Source organism: Corvus brachyrhynchos, unplaced genomic scaffold (genome assembly GCF_000691975.1).
Source record: "Corvus brachyrhynchos isolate BGI_N302 unplaced genomic scaffold, ASM69197v1 scaffold115, whole genome shotgun sequence".
Taxonomy (NCBI): domain Eukaryota; kingdom Metazoa; phylum Chordata; class Aves; order Passeriformes; family Corvidae; genus Corvus; species Corvus brachyrhynchos.
In genome coordinates, this window is record NW_008239553.1 from 9,528,779 (window position 1) to 9,548,580 (window position 19,802).

Here is a 19,802-nt window from a genome sequence, read left to right on the forward strand (position 1 = left end):
TCTGTACAGCAATAACTATTTATGCAAAGTGTCTCGCCCTGTATGTTCTGTTTACACTTAATTGTGCATGTAAAGTACATATTCCTACATGTTGAAAACTATGTGCACATGAAGATCTGCTATTTCAGTCAGCTATCCAGCCTTTACAAAACATAACTGGGGAATAAAATGTTTATCCTTGTACATAGAAATAAAAGGAATGGGGCATATCACTCAAGCTGCTGGCTGGCTATATGCTTTTAAGGTTCTGACAATATCTAGTGAATCCTACATTGTTGACTTAAGATGCTACCACCCCTCTCTGTGTGCTTCCTTACCAGCTGTCCCAACTGCTGTAGAGATGATATTAATCAGTGCCTGCCAAGTACGACTCAGCTGTTCAGTGACACAGTTTGAAAACCTTGTGCTTAACCCATCTGAATTATTGCAGCTATTATATACAGTTATTTCTACCAAGTTACTTGGACCTAATTCAAGGTAGATAGTCATGCACAATCCACTCTGCAGCACTGTACCTTTATCCTGGGAACAGCAGCAATGTAAGCCACGAGGGTACACTTTAGTTAGTTAGTTTCGTGTAGACTATGCAATGGGGTAAACACACTCTCCCTGTAATTTAATTTTGATTGAATTAATATGAACTAAGTGATCCAACCTCTCAGCTAAGTCAGACTAAGGGCAGCATCTCACAGCTGTTTCCCACACCCTAAAATTCCCCAGTTGCACTTGCGAAAACTACAATCCAGAACAGGATGTTTCAAGTTCACTGCATTCCTGGGGTGGGAACATGCAATGCAAATGGGAAGTTGGCAGTATTTGAAACACTTCCCTCTTCCAGTCTCTCAGAAGCCAGCAAATTATACCCACAGTAATGCTTGGCCAAAACCACATTACACATCACAGGACAAATCTGATGCTTTGGAATTACACATTCAACTAGAAAGAGCTACAATGCAAAAATCTCACCCACACCTTCCTCAGATGGGGGATTCCAAGATAAAACTAGAACTTGCTGACAGCATAGGATATGTTGCATTTAAAGTAAATCAATGGAAAGATGTTTTTCCCTGGACACATAGCTGTCATGCACAACTGCAAAACGTGATAGAAAACCCTCTGTATGGAAGAAATGAATGCTTAGATGAAGTTTGAATGAATTACTGAGTTGAATTATAGTGGGAAGAAGGCACACAAAACTTTAAATTCTGAATACACCTCTAATATCATGTGTCACTCATTTCCCACAGGAAAGGGGAAGGAAGTAACTTGGTCACTTTATAACAGGAAAATAATAGTAACCAGCAACTTAAAATTAAACTTCTAAACCCAGAAGTTATTAATTCTCAGCACTTGGAGTGCTGAGGGTGTTAGAAAAAGAAGTAGGAAATCACCATGGCAATGGAAGAAAACAGAATCACTCAGTTCCACAGGTGGGACACACTGCTGGCATTTAGGGGAAACCAAATGCAATCAGCTCCCTCAAAGCACAGCTGAGCTCATTTCCTAGGGAAGCTGACAAGCTAAATGTGCAACCCCAAAAAGTAAACAGCATGCCTCAGAGAGAATTCCTCTTCTTCAAATTACAGAATTTTCCTGAAGTTAAATGCTTATTTCCCCCCAAATTACTAAATTTATCTGATGGCAAACTCATTTTAAATGTAGCACATACAGAAGTTCATCAATACCAAAACGATGATAATTTGACAAATGAACATAAAAAGAATATTCTTGCTTTTAATATAAAAAATAAGTTTGTAGGAAATGGAAAAATATGCTAATGTGATTAAGAGCTTTCTAAAGTAATTATTTAAGTAATAAATGTAGCTATACCCTAAAGGTTCATCTTCATAAGAAAAAAATAAAAAAACCTCTTCAACTTCTCTTTTGTGAAGTCTAAAGATTCTTCAAGCAAGACACTTCATGCCACTGCAGCTAGTGATCACTAAATCTTTCCTTAGAAGTGGAAAATTGAGAATAAAAATGACACTGATACAAATAAAAATTTCACTGATGTTTAAGCATAACAGTATGGCATATGCCAGCAAAAACAGGAAAGCAAAGGAAAGGCTTCCTAAAAGTTGAGTCTTAATAATGCAAACAAACACAAAAGCTGATTCTTCCCCTGCCCCAAGTTTACTTTGGTGAATACCCAAGAGCTTCACATTCCTTGTCAAATCCACCAAAATGAGATGAAGCAAAACTCACAATACTACATTAATGTATTGCAACAGAGTAGAATACAGGAAATGCAATGGTGACTAAAAAAAAAAGCATGAAAACCACCACTTATATAATTCTACATCTGAAGCAAACTGAAAAAAGGAAAAAAAAAAATCAAATTCTTGTAATTAAAGAACTCTAAACTTCAATTCAGCCAACATTCATCTCATGCTTGAGAAGAAAAGTGCTTAGAAAGGTAGAAAATGGCTTTTTCCAATAGTATTGTCCACCTCAGCTGGAGGAGAAAAAAGTTGCGTTGGCTATCTTTAACAAGGATCAATCTCACAAATGTTTTTCTCAAATTACCTAAGTTAAAGGTTTGGGCAAATGACACTGTTATGGCAAACAAACAATTCTCATTAGAGTCACCCTGCTTGACTTCACAGGCTCTTAAGAAAGGAAGGGATGATTAAGCTTTTAATCTTCAGTTTTTACCTTCAGTCATAGCAGCAAGTTGCAGTGGAAACTAACAACAGCATTTAAGCTTTTGTCCACAGACTACAGCACAAAGTTTTATGGGGTTTAAACTGTCTAAATAAAGAGTTAGTTATTTCAGCTGTAGTCATTAAGATCTCACTTTGCTGAGGCAGGAGCCTCAGTAGTAGTTCAACTAGTAGTTCAATTAATTCAGCAGTTTCTCCTCCAGATAAAAGTAAACCCTATTTTCACTGCTAGCCTTCCCACACCCCTCACATGAACGAACAGTGCCTAATATCCAATTAGGAGAAGATGGATTTTTACTTCTAATGTTACAAATTATACTCTTTGTGCTTATCCAGCAGAGCCCAAGAAGAACACAGAATAATCTCAATGCAGCTGTTCATAATTTTGTAAAAAATATTTTCAGGCACACACTTTTCCTTTGTAGGCAGATTTTTTGCTACCAAGGCTCACTAAATGATGCAGAGCAGAAGACAAAAACAGAGGAGATTCTCAGGTTTTCTGGGTTGTGTTGGTTTGGGGTTTTTTTAGTTAACTAAGTTATTCTAAGAGGATGTAACCTTCAAATTCATGTTTGTTCTATTTTCAAAGCAAAACTAGAAAGTCCTACACAAGTTATTGAGAGTTCACCCCACCTGACAGACTGCAGGCTGAGACACAATTTACATTCTTTTGAGGAAAAAAATAATTTCCTTATTTTCTTAAAGCGAATTATCTTAAAGCAAAGTCACAAATACCATCATTCTGCTCCACCTCTTCTGTTTGTGGAGCACATGGAGAGCTCTGGAGTACGGAATTCACATTTTGTTCTGTGCCTTTTGGAGACACAGGCTCTTGTTTAACTTGTACTGAGGAGTCAGGAGTATCGGAAGGTGCATTGCCAGAAGACTGGAATGGTGATGGCATATTTATGGGAACAGAAGCTCCTCGTGGAAGTACAGAGGAAGACAAAGTGTCCAACAGGGGCAGGAGAGAGCCTGAAGGAATTAAGTCAGCTGCCATTTGGGATTTGCTGTTTCGTCTCTCAGTTAGGACATTGCAGGAAAGTTGCTCTGAGAGTTCAGAAGGTTCATATGTTTCTAATGGCAAAAGAGGAGATCCATTAAACAAACAAACAAATAAATAACGTAACAAAAATGTTTATATTTTACCATAAAACTCAGTGGTGCCAAGAGCTCATTTCTTGTGGACACACAGTCAAGGAAGAGAAGAATTTGAAAAAAAGCCACTAGAGGGAACTATCAAAACTGACAGTTCACACTTGACAATAAAGGCCTCATTTATAAAGTCTACAATTTTACTGCAGCTTAAACGAGCGGATTCAAATTAAATGCAGTTTTTAAAAGATTCTGAGTTCAAAGAATACAAGAATAAGCATTTCACTTTTGTAGTCCTATGGTATCCTGTACCTTGTAGCCCCTGCAAAACCTGGATTCTCTGACTTCTCAGTGTACTCATTTCCATGGTTATCTGCAAAACAGATTGTGGCTTTTATCAGTCCCACTGATTTAACAGGCAGTTCTTCATGCTGCTAACTTCTATTTCAGACAGTTTCCAAAGCCCACTGTTACCTGTTGCTTTAACACAAGGAACCGTTGAACCTCAACATAGGCAGCCTGCAGGGCAGCCCTCGCCTGCAAGAGGTTGCTGTCCACACTCTGCAGGGACCTGCTTAATTCTTCCTCCTTCAGAGAAATAGCCAACAACTGGTCCACCTGAGAACGTTCTGAAAAAGAAACAAAATGTAGAGTCTAACTGTACTGAACAATACATTAAGATACATTACTTGTGATATCACAAGAAGTAATACCACCTCAGAATGGAAAAGTCACATGAAGTAGGCCAAGCCTTCAAGCATCAATAGTTATACAAGCTGAAAAGGAGTATTTACACACAGGACTAGCCATGTCTACATAGAAGAAGGGCAAGGTCAAGTATTCCTCTTTAAGGAATCTCAACTTGGGGGAAAGCAAAGTCAAGTTGAGATAATTAATTCCATCACAGTAATTAATTAATTCAATAATTAATTCAATCACAGTAATTAATTCCATCACAGCTTTGCCAGCACGGATTTAGTTTAAATAAATGAAGTAGTTCTCTTCCACAAAGATCTTTTCTTGAAGTACATGTGTACAAGAAGTATAAATACACATCTACCATTAATGTAATCAAAAAGGCAAAGACAAATTTAAGCTAAACAAGATTAAATTATTCAGTGAATGCAAAAGCCAAGAAAAAGCTGTTTAGGAGAAAAAGAACCCAATGATAAAAAAATAGTTTACTACTCAAGATCATTTTGGGCCATGAGACTGGTGTTTGCAATCTCTTGAGAGAGTCTCTGACCCCTGTACTCAGTAAAAGATCCTCCTATCCCTCCTAGAGGCTTCTGGCATTACAGAGATTCTCCAAACAAGTTAAATTTCCATTTGGGCACTGCTTAATTGCATTCAGGTTATAGTTTCCTTTAAGCAGATTTACAACAATCATGTTAAAGCCAAGTAATGGGAAAGAGATTTTACTAAGTAAAGTGTGTTATAAGTCGCTATAACAGACACTGGTCATTGAAGACAGACACTGATAAAATCCCCCACCTTTTCAAGCAGTGAAATACACATTCCCACAGAAGATTCATATTATTACCCTGCATTACAAAGAAATCTTAATACAAATAAATCATGAAAAAAAGATAAATAGTACATTTGAAAGCCATCTTCTGGAGCCCAAAGCTCCTAGCAAAAGTTTAGTTACCAAAGAAAGTATTCTGCCTAAAATATGAATGGTTCATTTTGAGACATGGTGATGTGAATGTTTTAGGCATATTTGAGAAAGATCTGTCTAATGCCAGAATAATAGTTTTCTTTGGTCAGGAGCAGAAAGCAGCAAGGCATTCCACACTCGTTTCCACTAAGGACAGTAAAAAAATAAGAAGTATTGCCAGAGAACACAGACAAAATTATGCAGAGTACAAATTTTCTGGTGAGACCACCCAGAATTAGAAAGGGAGAGCTGCATGGCTAATTAGAAGGGAGTTAGATGGAGACTTCTCCCATAAGAACTTCCATCCAAAGAGGCAACAAACCTCACTACCCTGCACAGGGGAAAGCAAAGGTCCCATCTGTACAATCAGGAATGCAAACTGCAGGCAGAAAGGGTGCACATACCCTTCTCTCAGGAATAACTTATGACAAATTAAGATAGAAGTGTTCAGAGAAAATGTGTTGCAGATTTGTGAGCAGCCCACACTACAAACTTCAGTAAAAGCCCAAGAAGCAGCAAAGTAACATTAAGGAGCTCCAGCTAAGTCAAAATACTGCTGGGTGTCACACCAGATGCACACGTATGATATTCACTCACCTTTTTTACCTTTGATTTTTCTTCTCTTATTCTTTCTTTCTAGACTAGGGATTTCAGGAGAAGATCCCTCCTGCAAGTAAAATCATCTATTAACAAGTAACAAGAACAATTTTGCCTAAATCAGGAAGTCAAACATCCATTGTCTTTTCAACCATTAGCTGTACACACAAAGAGCACACAATTTTTTTGCACATTCTTGTATAACTCATCCTTTGCTCTGCTCTTAAAAGAGGGAGGACAACAGAGCGCCACATTTTCATCTCAACTAGGAAGAAATATTAAACAAGCCAACAGCTGCCTCCTTGCTCAGATTTAAGACCACACTTGAGTCAGTTTCTGCTCTATAGTTGTAGTAGAAGATGTAGACGATCAAAAAGTGAGGAATTAAAATTACTGCTTTCTGCAAAATCATTTTGTGAAATTGATCAAAAAGATTTTTTTTAACCTTTGGATAAAGGTCTAAGACTGGACTGTGAAACGAATTCAGATTTAAGGATATCATCTTAAGTATAGAATTTTGTAAAAATGTTTTTATTTCCTTGCTTAACCATAAAACCAGGAACATCTAAGGAAAACAAATTTCTACCACAGGCTAGCTTCCATTTAAACTGTGTTGCGAAACACCGAGATTCTTGCTACAAAACCAAGTACTTTCACAGAAATATTTTAACAGCTCTTGTTTACCAACATAGTATGCCAGGTACCAAATCATTCCTACTAATTACAAAAATTTATCAGAAGTCCTGCGCTATAAAAGCAGAAATGGAAAAGATTCTTAAAGAAAATTAAGTCAAACAAGTAAATTAATTTGATGTTATCAAGGTACAAGACAATCAGATGGGGAAAGTCCTCCTTGCACAGATCATTCCAAAGCTGAATGACCATCGACAGGGAAAGACCCTTTTCAGCACACCAAAGCCGGACAGAATTGCACACTTACTCCAGTTGCTCTTCGCTTCTTTCCAATTCCTTGGCTGTCATTCTGTTCAGTACCAGATGTGCAGCTACTGTCTGTAGCTGCATCTATGTTATTAGACACTGCAAGAAGTGAAGCACTATTTGAAGCTGGACAATTTTCTTCTGAGATCTCTAGTACATTTTGTTTTTCAAGAAGAGGTGTTCTCTTCTCTGGGCTCTCCTGGTCTTGTTTTGTGAGGCCTGTGATCTCAGAGGTGGCCTGTAGGCTGTGACTTCTTCCGCTAGCCTCAGTTCTTTCAGACATAAAAGGTGACAAAGCAAGAGATGGTGTCTCCTCTTTCTGATCGGCCTCAGCATCAGTGCTTGCCTCATATCCAGATGTTATGTGATGTGAGTGGCTGGCTGCAATTAGTTGCCTTTGCCCACTTTCTTTTATTTTGGTTTGTTCACTGAAAAAGCTATAAGCAGAAGGATTTCTGTCTGCTATGACACTGCTTTCGGAAAAGCTACGTTTTCTGGCTGAGCCAGACACTGCTAAGGAAATCCCTTCCCACTGGAATCCTTCTAGAGTAGACAGATCAGATTCTTCACTGAGTTCTAGACCCTCTTGTTCATTTTGAACAAGAGGCACCATTTCTATGCCAAACCTTTAACAAGATAAAAAGAAAAATAAATAAACAAGTTACAAGCCTGCTACACACAGAGAGAAGCCTCCCCCTTCCCCAAATGTACATTACTGCTTTAAGAGATCTGGCAAGTCATTACACTGGTATTCTGTGCTTTCTACCTCACCTGGCAATGGAGTATCTTCTGTGTATCACATTACCAGATTTAGTGGCTAAGAACTAACAGCATGATTTTCAAGTCAGAAATCATGTTATTATAAAGTATTCCAAACAAAGGTTGGAATAATCAAATGTGACATCTGTTCAAGACACTTTAAATACTTCAGGTTTAAAGAAAGTTTCAAAAATGCAGTATTATATAATTGCTTCCTTAAATACAAAAGCAAACTGCATAACAGAATAAAAGATTAACAATTGAAGAGTGAGCATTGACACTGCTTGCAGCAATGCAAGCATTTCTTGTAATCCTGAATAAATAAGGAAATAGGCAACTGTCACAGCATTGTTCCCATCCTGACTGCATTTTTACATTCTTTCATTACGAGAACTTGTAAAGAAAGTATATTGTTACCATCCACACTCAGATATTAAAGCAACCATTATGAACTGATCAGAATATTTTCTGAGCAGATTACTTTTACTTATCTATGGACAGACATTCACTCATAGCATCAATCAGTAATAAAAACCCTGCATTATTTGCAAAAAATTTGCATTATTTTCAAAAACTCTGCAAAAGGTCACAGCATAGCAAGCTTCATTGTGAACTCTTCGTTTTAGGATTTCTGGAGTTCATTTCAGATATGGAAAAAAACAACCCTCCCCCCTCAACATGCCCTGAGAGGCATGGTTAGACCTCAAAGCTACCAACCTTGGTAAACCTTTGCCAAGTTCCTGTTTCTTCTTGGTTACCTGCTGGATGACCTGATCCCAGTTTACATTTCGCCGGGAAGCACTAAGAATCTGCCTGAGGGTAGGTTTAAGCCCCGACTCCTTCTCTGTCTCGCTTCTCCGATGGCCACCAACATTCCGAATACGACGTGCGTTATTGAGATTGGGCTCTGGGAGATGTGTTCCGACTTTGCTCTTCAGACTGATATGCCGTGTCAGGTCTCTTTGCAGAGAAGCAGGCAGGCCAAGTTTGCTTAAATCTGGAAGAAGGAGGCCTACTGACTGGCTTCCTCCTTTCTGAAGATCATTATCTGAAGGATTTTCAAAACCTTCCATTTCAAATTGATCATGTGACTTGACACACTCTTCATTCCCTTCCCCATCCTGTGAGGTTTTCAAATCCGCATGCAAACGGTCCTGACTGCTTGATGAAGAAACTGTGGGTTCTATCCGAAATGTAAAATTTTTTAGCTCAGCGGAAGAAATACTTGAAGCAGATGGCTTTTCATCATATTCCTTTTCAGATGTGGCAGTTCTACCTTCAGGAGTGTCATAGGGTAAACAAGAACTAACAGAAGAATCCAACTTTTCAACTCTTGCTTCTGACTTCTCATTTCCCATTAAATCATCACCACTCATGTCTTCTAATGAATCTGGTCTGAACTCCTTCTTTGTAAATGCTTTCCCAGTTTCTTCCCTATTCTGGTCACTTGTATCTTTGCAAGAGCTTAAGGGAGTATTTTGCAAGGAATGGTTGGACTGAACATCTTTGGGATTTTGTTCTGCTTCACTTAAGTTATCAATGGGCTCTCCACGATTGCTACCCAGCACATCTTTGTTGTCCTGTAAGTTACCAACACAAGCACCATGCAGCTTTGACGAATAAGAAGAGAAACTGTTTGTTTCCAAGTTCACTGCATTCAAATGATTCTGCTCTTCACCACTTGTTGAGGATAACAGAAGCCTGACATTTTTTAAGAGACTGTTTGTGTCTTGCTTTGTCAAGGATAACTTCATATCTGTGATATTCAGAAGAGGGGATTTCAGTGATGGCATTCTATTACTTCTGCTATCATCTTTGTCAAGCTTTTCACCACTGGAACAGTCTTTCATTACCTTGCAAGAATCAAGGTGATCTGAGGTTCCATTAGAAAGGGAAGATGCTTCATGTTCTTTAAGTTTTGAAAGGCTAACATTAGCTTCACAAGTTTTTCCTTTCATTGATGGATCAGTAAGAGGTGTAAGTACAGAATCCATTTTATCTGAAGTTTTAGAAACATTATCTTCAGACCGTGGTTGCTGCTCTGCAGTTTTTTGGGATGGGTAGGGAGTCCAGCGATATGTTTTATCTCTGGAAGGACTGACACTTTTTCCACTGGCTCTTGAAGTTTTGCTTTCTGGTTGTATCGATGTACCAAAATCCAATGCCCCCTCAGAAGCGAGCTTATCACTAGTAAAATCAAGAAGGTCACTCCTATTTCTTCGATTCCTGTATGGCAGAACATCGCATTTCTCTGGCCGCTGCCATGCGTACCTTTCCTTACTGTATTTACTTGGCTCTGATGAATATGAATCTCCTGAGCTTCCAAAATTCCAGCCATTTGCACCATGAGGATTTGGTTTCCAGTTTCCTCCATAATTCTTGGAATTCCAGCCAGAAAAATGACCGGTTTCTTCTGAATGCCAAGTAGAATTTCTTTCCCTGGCACCATGATGCCAATTTGATGTTCCTCCTCCCCGCCCGCTTAGATGCCAAGCATTTCCAGAATTCCCATAGTTATGTCGATTTGAAGGGCTTCCTGAAACATTCTGGTGCCACCCAGAGCGCCCCCTTGCACCACCTGAATGTCTGTTCACATTAAGGTTCCTCTGAGAGTGTGAAAATTTGCCTTGTCTAGGACTAATATAATCATCCTTTTCCCACTTCCAGTCCCTTTGTGATGCATTATGATGATGCCACGATGACTGATCATAAGCTTCTCTTTCTTTGTAAGCAGCTCTTTCTTCTCGCCTTCTCTGCGATCGCCTATCATCACATTCTAATTCTTGGTTTGCACAACTTGGTTCAGTTTGCCTGCAAAAGAATTGAGAAAAACCTAAATTCTGATGCTATTCTACTAAAATACAACAGTAAACAGCTTCATGAATTTTATTTGCACTGGGAAGAAAATATTTTTTTTAAATTATTTATTATAAAAAGAAACAGATAATTTTTTAGCAGCTTTGCTGTTCAAGCTTCAATAATGTTTGACTTTCAAAACTAATGTTGTACCTTAACTTAAATATGATCATTTCAAAATTTCTCTGACAAGAACAACTGATTTGGTGCAGTGACAGTTCAATAGACTAATTCTCAAATACTTGTCTGTAACTTGAAAGATTACTATTCCTTTATATTTACTATTGAACTAATAAGAAACTAGTAGAAAGAAAGCTTCTTTATGTTGTATAATCTTCATAATTTGATCAACCTTAGTAGATAGAAAACTCAGCAGTGACATAATTATTTTTTCTGAAGACTATTACACTAGTGTTAGATGGTGTAACCAGAGTGAACTGATATAAAACAGAGGAAAGTAAGGCTGGCTGAAAAACCTGTTGAAAACCTGCTGTTTCTTAGTGTTTACTCTATATACTGGAGAGAACAATTGACATGACGGCTCAGTTTATAAAGCTTAAGTTAAAACACAGAAGTAAAACATCCACACAAGATGTACCAAAGACACAAAAATAATTTGTCTTGTTGTAACCAAGAGACTGGAACAGTCTACAGCATGCAATACTGAGTCTGTATGAGCCTTCCAGCAGCACTATCAACTGCCCTTTGGATAGTACTTGTGCTTGGCAACTTATCACAAACACATGGTAGACTATCACATGTATATTTAAAGACAAATGCTCCCTTAACAGCTACAGCTATTCCCAGGGTCAGCAGTCTAAACATTCTAAGTATTTATCCTACCAAATGAGGAGTTTTTAATAAAAAAGTTTTTTCCGGAAACTGATTACAGAAATACATCCATTCTAGATCCCTGAACAAGAGAGACAGTAAACTTTCACACTACTGCTCAAAAACAATTGATCTGAGTAAACTGAAAATTCATATTGTATCACCCTTTATGTTTTTGATACATTCCAGTTCTGCTAAAAAGATTCACAAATAACTACTCTCTAATGAAAAATGGTCTACTGTGCAAAATAATCCGAGCTCTAAGACAAGAATTCAAAAAACCAATGTCTAAGTGACACAGTAAATTCTAAGAGCTGACTCAACTAGATTACGATCTAATGGAAACAATTTTACTGAATTAGTAACTCAATCCTTGTACTTTCTGGTTTTCCCCTTCTCCAAACCAGCACCCAGCAGACAGAGATTTTCTATGGTTTTAGCTGCCTCAGAGCAACACTGCACTTACAGCATTACTCCTTTCCCGTAAGACAAAAAGGAAAAGTGACATTTTTGCTACCAACGTTAACCAGTATGAAAACATTACCATTGTGCAGTGCAGGGACACACTAGTATGACAGAGTGATGTCAAAACCAAATAATCTCCACAGATTTCAACATCTGGAAACAACAATTCAAATTTCTAGCCACAGAAAGCAGGAGCTTTTTTTAAAAATCATATGCCCCTTTAGTACCACCACCATGCCATAAATCTATTTGAATAATATATTCCCAATTGGAACATCACACAAGCAATGCACATGTGCGGATTTTCATGCAAAATAAAAGGCAATACTTATTACCCTCTGGAGCCTTCTATTTCACAGTGAGCCACTGGAACTATGTTTAGCTAACGCTAAGCAGCAACATAAAACAGGTAAGAAATTTCATTCAAGGATTATGGGATTTCAGTGTGACATTTACAGAACAATCCAATTCATTTTATAACAAAACATGTCCAGCAGCAGTTTCTAAAAGGCCAGGTTCCTAAAGACAACCTCCACCATAGACAATATTAGCACTACTGTCCATTTATTAAGCCTTTCAGTTAAAAAGGTATCATATATTAAAATAAAAACATTGGGGCTCTCAAAACGCAAGACTGTTTTTACCCATAATGAAGAATTATTGTATTTCTCTACTAGCAGTACAGGAACAGGACAAGAACATTCAGCAGAGTCACATTTACATGTTGAAACTACAATATCCACACAGGTCTCTTGGATTGTTCTCACAGCAAGAGAACAATTGGCTACAGACAGTTTACATTTCATGAGCACCTAAGCCTTAGGAGGGCATCCTCACTGTGGTAAAAGCAATTCTATGACCTAAGAGGAGAAAGGAGAACTCACCGGTTCCGTTCCTTCTTTAGCTTGATTAGTTGAATGACTTCTTTGTCAAGGTATTCTTCTTCTGCCTCTTCTTTCTCTTCCTCTTTTCTGTCATGAGCATTAACATTGTCTTTGTGCAGCTGACTGGAGATGTGCTTGGCATACGCTGACAAACCCACCAGTGTCACCCTGCACACCCGGCATTCGTGGCTGCTATCCCTAGGAAGAGAGGCAGAGGGTGGACTTTCAACACTGCCAACTGGCATGGCAGGTACCTCTGGTCTTACTTTGTTTCCTCTGAATGTGCTTGAGTTCAAGGCAACTAGGTTTTGCTCAGTATATTTAAAGTTATTTGAATTCTCTGGCTTTTTCTTTCAAGGTTTAGTTTTTTGATGGTCAGTTTTTACAAGATTTTTTTCCAACAATCAAGAGGTAAAAGACTTGATAATAAAGCTGTGTTAACTGGGAGGAGGAATTCTTCTTGAATTGTTGTACTTAAAATCTTTTCAGAGGAAACATAGTGAGCGAGGAGGCAGAATGAAAGGCTTCCAGAGCTAGCAGGAGCTCTGAAGCCCATCCATGCTGCCAGCTGCACTGGGGAAGCCTGGTGACAGCTTCTACATTTAATCCTTGCCTTGAGCCTTCCCCCAGTGAAATTTAGAAAAGGGAGGAGGCAGTACATGGATACAGCCAATCCTAATACAACATAACCTAAACTGGGACAGCTGAGACTGCTGCCTGGAATCCAAAGACTCCATGGCACAGTGAGTGATGGGAGGGTGTCTTCAGTTCACTGTACTTTATTTGGTTCAAGTGTGCACGAGGTCTGCTTTCTACTTTGGAGGACTTATCTTAAAAAATATAGAAATAATTCAGCTGGAGAAAGTTGACAGCTGTATCAGACAAATGGCTTTACTCATGTTACTGGATTAAGGTTACAAGAATTTTAAACTTTTTTTTTCTTTTTAAGAAATTCAGATTTCTAAAAACACCACATTTGTTCTTCTGACAAATCCTTCCAATACTCTAGTGTTAAAGAAATACGTTGTTAATTTCCTAAACAAGGAAAATATGTTCACCAGATTAAAAAAAAAAAAAAATCAGAAAAAAAATTGATCAGAGCATACTCCACTGCAAATAACCCAGCAGGACCGAGACAGGATTCACTGACTGCCTCCACAATGCTTCTTTCAATTCTGCCAGCTAATTCAAAAAAGCAGATCCCCATGGAGCACTTGAGACCAAAGTCTTAGAACAGAAGCATTACAACACAACACAGAGTTCATGACTAGTGTCAAGAAAATGGGATCCATAAAGGAAAAAGACAAACATGAATCCTTGGTTTTTTTAGTGAACAGTTAAAAATAAAATGGGAGAAACCTCAAAAGATGTACCTTCACTCAAGATATTAAGGCAACATCCTTATCAGAGTGGTTAATCAAGTGTCAGCAGCTATGTTTTATTTATCCTGGGTATCAGCGGTTTTCCCTACTAACATAGTTGAGATATTTAACCAATGCAGTCCTTCAGACACACCTAGAGACAGTTTTATTTTAAACAGCCTAAGTATTAAAAATCACAATTTCTTTGTTTAATTATTCTGTATGTTGCAGCCTAATTAGTATCAGGTTAAACATTAAAATAAATTTCATTTACGATGTCAGTATCTTCCAAATTTAGCCTGTACTTTCCAGAATTAAGTGTACTTAATTTTGTACACTTCACACTCACGAATAAATATTCAAAGCCCAGATCCTACATATTGTACTTTGGGCTCTCTTATTAATGCAATAAAGGTAACCAAACCAGTATATTTTATTAATGTCATTGGAAGAATCCTTTTCACACTCATAAATGGCACAGCTGTGCATAGGTAATAAGACTTATTTTTAACTTAGTTCATCACACAAGGCAAACTGCAAATAGAAAGTTGGCTTCTTGCTGAAAAAGATGCTCTCTTTACATAACGTTCCACTTCAATCATAAGGACTCTTCAATGAGAAACACACCTCAGTGGTTCTAATGTGGTACTAATTAGGTTTTAAAGAACAATCCACATCCTTCATAAGGCCCACGTTTCAGTTCTTTCCTAAAACTTACCATCCTCATTTATAGACTAACTAAATAAATGCAAAGTTTTATTTACTTTGGACAAAGCCAGTGAGTTAACAGCTCTACTGAGGACAAAGAATTTGTTTCTATCACTTCTGAGTTACTAATTAGAAAGCGGTGGTTCTTGTACCAACTGACAGTCTGAAAGGACAAGACTCAGGTGTGTAGAGACAAGACTTCTCTGACCTGCTGTTAATCTGTATGAGCCTAAATAAAAAACAACACTTTTTGTTTTTTATGAACAACTGCTTTAATTGAAGATAAACTGGCCAGGAGTTCAGATAGCTACACTTAGGGGAATTTAGATTTCCTTCAGTTCTATACTTTTCCTATACCCATTAATACCACCCAGAACTAGCAGAGTCCATGATACACTGATCATGTCTACACACTCCCCTACCATACAGGAACACCACACAATCTTTGTTGTTCAACAAGATGGCCAAAAGCAGTTTGATGTAAACATGACAAAAGTATTCTCAGTATGAAAGCATCCAAGAGTTTTATTTACTGGATGTGTACTTCAGACTGTAGATTCAATGTCCCTTGTACAAGAGCACTCATTTCACTTTCAACTAAAAGCAAACAAAACCCAAATATGCTATGGCTTTGTACTTGGCATCCAATTCTCCTTATACATCACACGGAAGAGTCTCAAAATGTTTCAGAAAATTATTCTAGTCCTTGAGATTACTAAGCTAACTTTAAAAGGGAAAAAAGTATGAATCAATGTATGAGTTTCCTTTACCTCTTCCATACAGGAAGACTGGAAAGAGACTTCTAGATGGATACTAAATTTCAAAGCAGTAAGATGTTGATACTACACACACTTAAATGGTATTATCCTTTGTTACACAATTCAGCCACACTCATGAGGCTGTTGTTTGCGCTTCACGTTTTCTACTTGAAGTACACGACTGTAAAAGACTCCTAGAAGACTTCTAATTAAACTTAAATGGGAGGAAGAAGAAAGGGCACATGAGAGAGAGAGAACAAGGCTGTTGTTGCACAGTGAAAAATGAAGTTCATTATTTTGAGAACAAGCATCTTCCGTGCATTCTTCTGAAAGAAGTAATGAAGACATATAGATTAGTAATAAAAAATGTAATGATTTATATGAAAGAAATTTAACTTAACATCAGTCCTATGGAGATGGAAAACAAAAAATTGTCCAATCATTTGCAAGCCACTGCAGACACAATATAGGACTTCTAGAAATCAGTTTTACCTTCCAGAGCCATAACTAAAAACAAAAATAAAATGTAGAAGGCCAGAAATAAGGCATCAAAATGAGTGACATTTCAGAATCATTGTCAGAAGAAGACAGTCCAGAACAGAAATGCTCCACAAGTTAGCTGACCAGAAGCCAAAAGTCAGCTTCTAGTGCAGGGAGCATGGTGTTTTTTTCCCCTGGCTGTAAGATAGATGTCTTGACAAAGTGAATCCCCCCACACCTCAAAGAGTGGAAAGGGAATTACTTTTAGTCCTTTAAAGGGTGTTTAAAACAGATTTGTCACTTCCATATAAACTCTGTGCTGCAAGATGATTAAAAATTAGTTTATAGATCAAATACTCAAGTATTTGACTATATCTGATCTTTGTGGCTACTTCAAAATCCGTACACCTGAAAACACTTTTATGTGTACTCTGGTTGCAAACTAATTCTCTATTATTAGGATGATATTTGAATACCCCTTAACTCACTCTTTCTACTTTCCAAAGGTTTCAAATAAAACAAGGAAACCTTAAAGAAAACACCATCCACCATGGTTAGGTCTCTTAATCAAGCAACTGGACCATGGTGGCAAATGACAATCACTCAAGCAGATATCATTCTCACAGTGCTTTAAAAGATCAAGAATTGCTTTTACAATCATTGAAAACTTGGAAAAAAAAAAACAAACAAAAGATTTAAAATGAAAAATACCACTGTTCCTAATTCTGACAAAGGCAAAAATCTAGTGCTTGCAAAAAAAACCAAACCAAGCATAAAACTGCCAAGAATGAAGTAATTTTATTTCACTGCAGTCAAAGCAATGCAGGTAAGCTTTCTTTCACATCATTGTTTGCCTCCTGAGTTTCTGACATTATGAGAACACATTCATTGCCAGCTTTACAACAAGGCACGCTACTAAAGTGAAGCATAAAAATAAATTGTGCAATTCAGCCTGTATGGGAAATAGGTCATGAGTTCTTCCAGAAAGTGACATACAAAATGGCACAGGGAGGAAGGATGCAAGAATTTTTTCATACCTTCCCTTCAAGTTTTCCAGTTCTCTGTGGTGAAGCATGCTTCTCATGTGCTCTTCCATCTCCTGCAACATGCGGAAAAAAATAAAATTGGTCAAAACAAAATAAAATGCTGTGTTGTGTCTGAAAAGCTCATTTTTGAGAATTCTCCTGCCTTGCACAAGAGTGTACTCTACTCCTGCAGGGCTGTAGCAGTTGCCATTCCTGTTTCTGTGACTATGAAAGCACAAGTAGGCACACTTTCAGGAAGTTATGTTACCTTTCCCAAGAAGAACACACATGAGTCATTAAAACTCAACACAAAGGAAGCAGAATTCCAGGAGAAAGTCGAGTACTAGTGCATGTAACAAAGCTTGTTAGACTGATTTTTGACAAATCACTGTTGAGAATCATTTTAACTGAAAGTCTCATTGATACCACTCTTCAGAATCACAGTACTTAAAACAGTTTCCCTGTGCAATCTGAGCAGTCTCTCTGCATTTGTATTATAACACAGCTGTAAATTCATCATCACATACTATTTCGCTCAGCTAGACACTTCAGAAACTGAGATGTACATGTCAGTTTGTTGTTTACAGCAACCTTGATCCATGAAATGCAGTACTATTATATTATTGAAAGGGAGCTGCTGGAAAAGAAAGAACATTCATCATTCAGCAAAAGGAAGCAGTCCAGATGAATTAACTTTCTTTTGGTGTTTGACAATCTTCAAAGACCAGATACTAGTCACTATCCTCTTTAGCCCTTAAAATCCTATCTGCAAAGCGAAAGGAACTTCTTCAACCTTAAAGAGTTGTGTGAATTAATACACTGGCATTTGCCACATCTCCACATGCCATGTGGCTAAACAATACGTGAAGGTCCATTAAGAAACACACAGTTCCAATGCAGACTTTGTATAAATATACAGCACACAGAAGATGGACACGAAACTGACACATTAACAAAAACACATGCTGTGCAACACAATTCCATTTGGCTCTTCCATATGGAAACACAGACCTCCCAAAAGGAATCTAAAAAATCTTGTATTACAGTATTCTTCCCATATGGCAATTTACAGCCAAATAATGGTGAGTGCTTTTAGCTTTAGTATCTCTATAAAATAATATAAAAAACCTCAAAGACCTCCATATTTTTAACATTCAGAATCAAGCATATTGCACAGCTCATTTCAAGAAAGATACTTCAAAGCACATGCAAATATATTCTTTGATTTGAGACAGACTTAGGAGAATATATACCTGGTAAAGGGAAATTGTACTTTGCACAGTTTTAAAATGGAAGCATTTCTCATACACATTCCACATTAATATCTACTGATACATGTCAAGCATTAATTATTTACCTTTTTTGAGTTGTACACAATGTGACATAACGCACATTTCCGTTGCTGAACCATGCTTATTAATCTGGAAATATCTTATCCCATACCTGCAAACAAAAACAATTTAAAAATAGCCAACATTAAGGATTACTTGTTTCATTAATTTATTTTACTAAAGAAAGTAAACAAAGTTACTGTTCATGAAAACCATTGTGCTGACCTTAAGAGAATACATGCCTCTCATGCATAGTCGATATTCTTCCAAAAAATATAAGGTAGTTTTGAACAGTCGTCTAAAACATCTATAACAAAAAGTAGCTTTCCCTTTCTTTCATTTTGTTCCTTGTCATCCAAGACATGGTACTCATTCAACAGCCAGAGATCTGTACGAATCCTCTCAGCTACTCAAAGCAGATTAACCAAACACTTTTCAAGTAGGATTATGACAGGGAGATAAGGAATTGGGAAAACCAAGCAGGGCAAACTCAGATCTTTATTTAAGTACACAGGGCCACTCAAGGAAGATATTTAAGGCCCTAGGAAAATGAAACAAAGTCCATTCATGACATCAAAGACCACTAGTGTTTAAGTTTTGTCAATCCATTTACTCACCATAAAATAAAACTTGAAGTGATTTAAATTCAGTATTTTTCTCATTAGCCTCTCTAAGAAGTACATATATACAAGTACTGAAATACTCAATTTAGACAGCTTTTTAACACTAATCTACTTAAGAGTTGCATACATGCACATGAAAGCAGTAGCAGGTCAAATTAAATGTCATATGTATTTTATCATAATGTTTAACTCATAAGGAGTACAATTAAATTAAAGACTCTAGGTTATAATCCAAAGACAGATATGTCTGTTTTAAGAGTACAATCTTTGCACTTTTCTTTCTCTTAAAATCCACTAAAATGCAGAATGATTGAGCATTATTGTCATTTTTTATTGACTTGGCAGAGGCAGTTCCTCACCCTAAATTGGAAATAAAGCTATTTTTTTAATACTAGGCATTTTTGTATCTGCACAGAAAAATACAAATCCTTTCAAGTTTTGCTATCTTGTATTAGGCAGCTTCAGAGCTAACCTACCTAATAGCATCAAACTTAACCTGCAAGAGCCTTCTTCAAGAACTCTTCTGACAGCTGACCCTACAAAGTTAATTCTAATTATTTAACATCAACCTTCTGTATCGGGGCATCAAAATCTCCAAATCTGGTACTGACTAAAAGCTGTGAGCAAAGGGCAGGAACAGGATTTTTACCAAATCCAGATTACCTAAAGCAGCTCTGATATTCAGTTGTTCTGTCCAACTGTAAACAAAAATCAGAAAGTAAAACCACAACCCTCTAAGTTCAAAACGTAGTTCTTTGACAAGTAAC

At 37.4% G+C, this 19,802-nt stretch overlaps 1 protein-coding gene across 5 annotated transcripts in view; it reads right to left on the minus strand.

The window, feature by feature from the left end:
• ZNF106 (zinc finger protein 106) overlaps window positions 1-19,802 on the minus strand; it is a 41,719-nt gene that overhangs the window by 14,088 nt on the left and 7,829 nt on the right. For 3 of the 5 annotated variants that reach the window (XM_008639477.2, XM_017741770.1, XM_017741771.1), the window contains exons 2-10: window positions 18,439-18,524; window positions 17,094-17,155; window positions 12,750-12,947; window positions 8,431-10,524; window positions 6,956-7,580; window positions 6,016-6,085; window positions 4,233-4,387; window positions 4,071-4,131; window positions 3,399-3,740 (exon numbers count right to left, since the gene is read on the minus strand). In XM_008639477.2, the coding sequence (XP_008637699.1) occupies window positions 3,399-3,740; window positions 4,071-4,131; window positions 4,233-4,387; window positions 6,016-6,085; window positions 6,956-7,580; window positions 8,431-10,524; window positions 12,750-12,947; window positions 17,094-17,155; window positions 18,439-18,492 (3,661 nt within the window). In that variant the 5' untranslated portion in view covers window positions 18,493-18,524. The remainder of the gene's footprint in view (window positions 1-3,398; window positions 3,741-4,070; window positions 4,132-4,232; window positions 4,388-6,015; window positions 6,086-6,955; window positions 7,581-8,430; window positions 10,525-12,749; window positions 12,948-17,093; window positions 17,156-18,438; window positions 18,525-19,802) is intronic. The other 2 variants (XM_017741772.1, XM_017741773.1) reach the window with 2 other exon arrangements.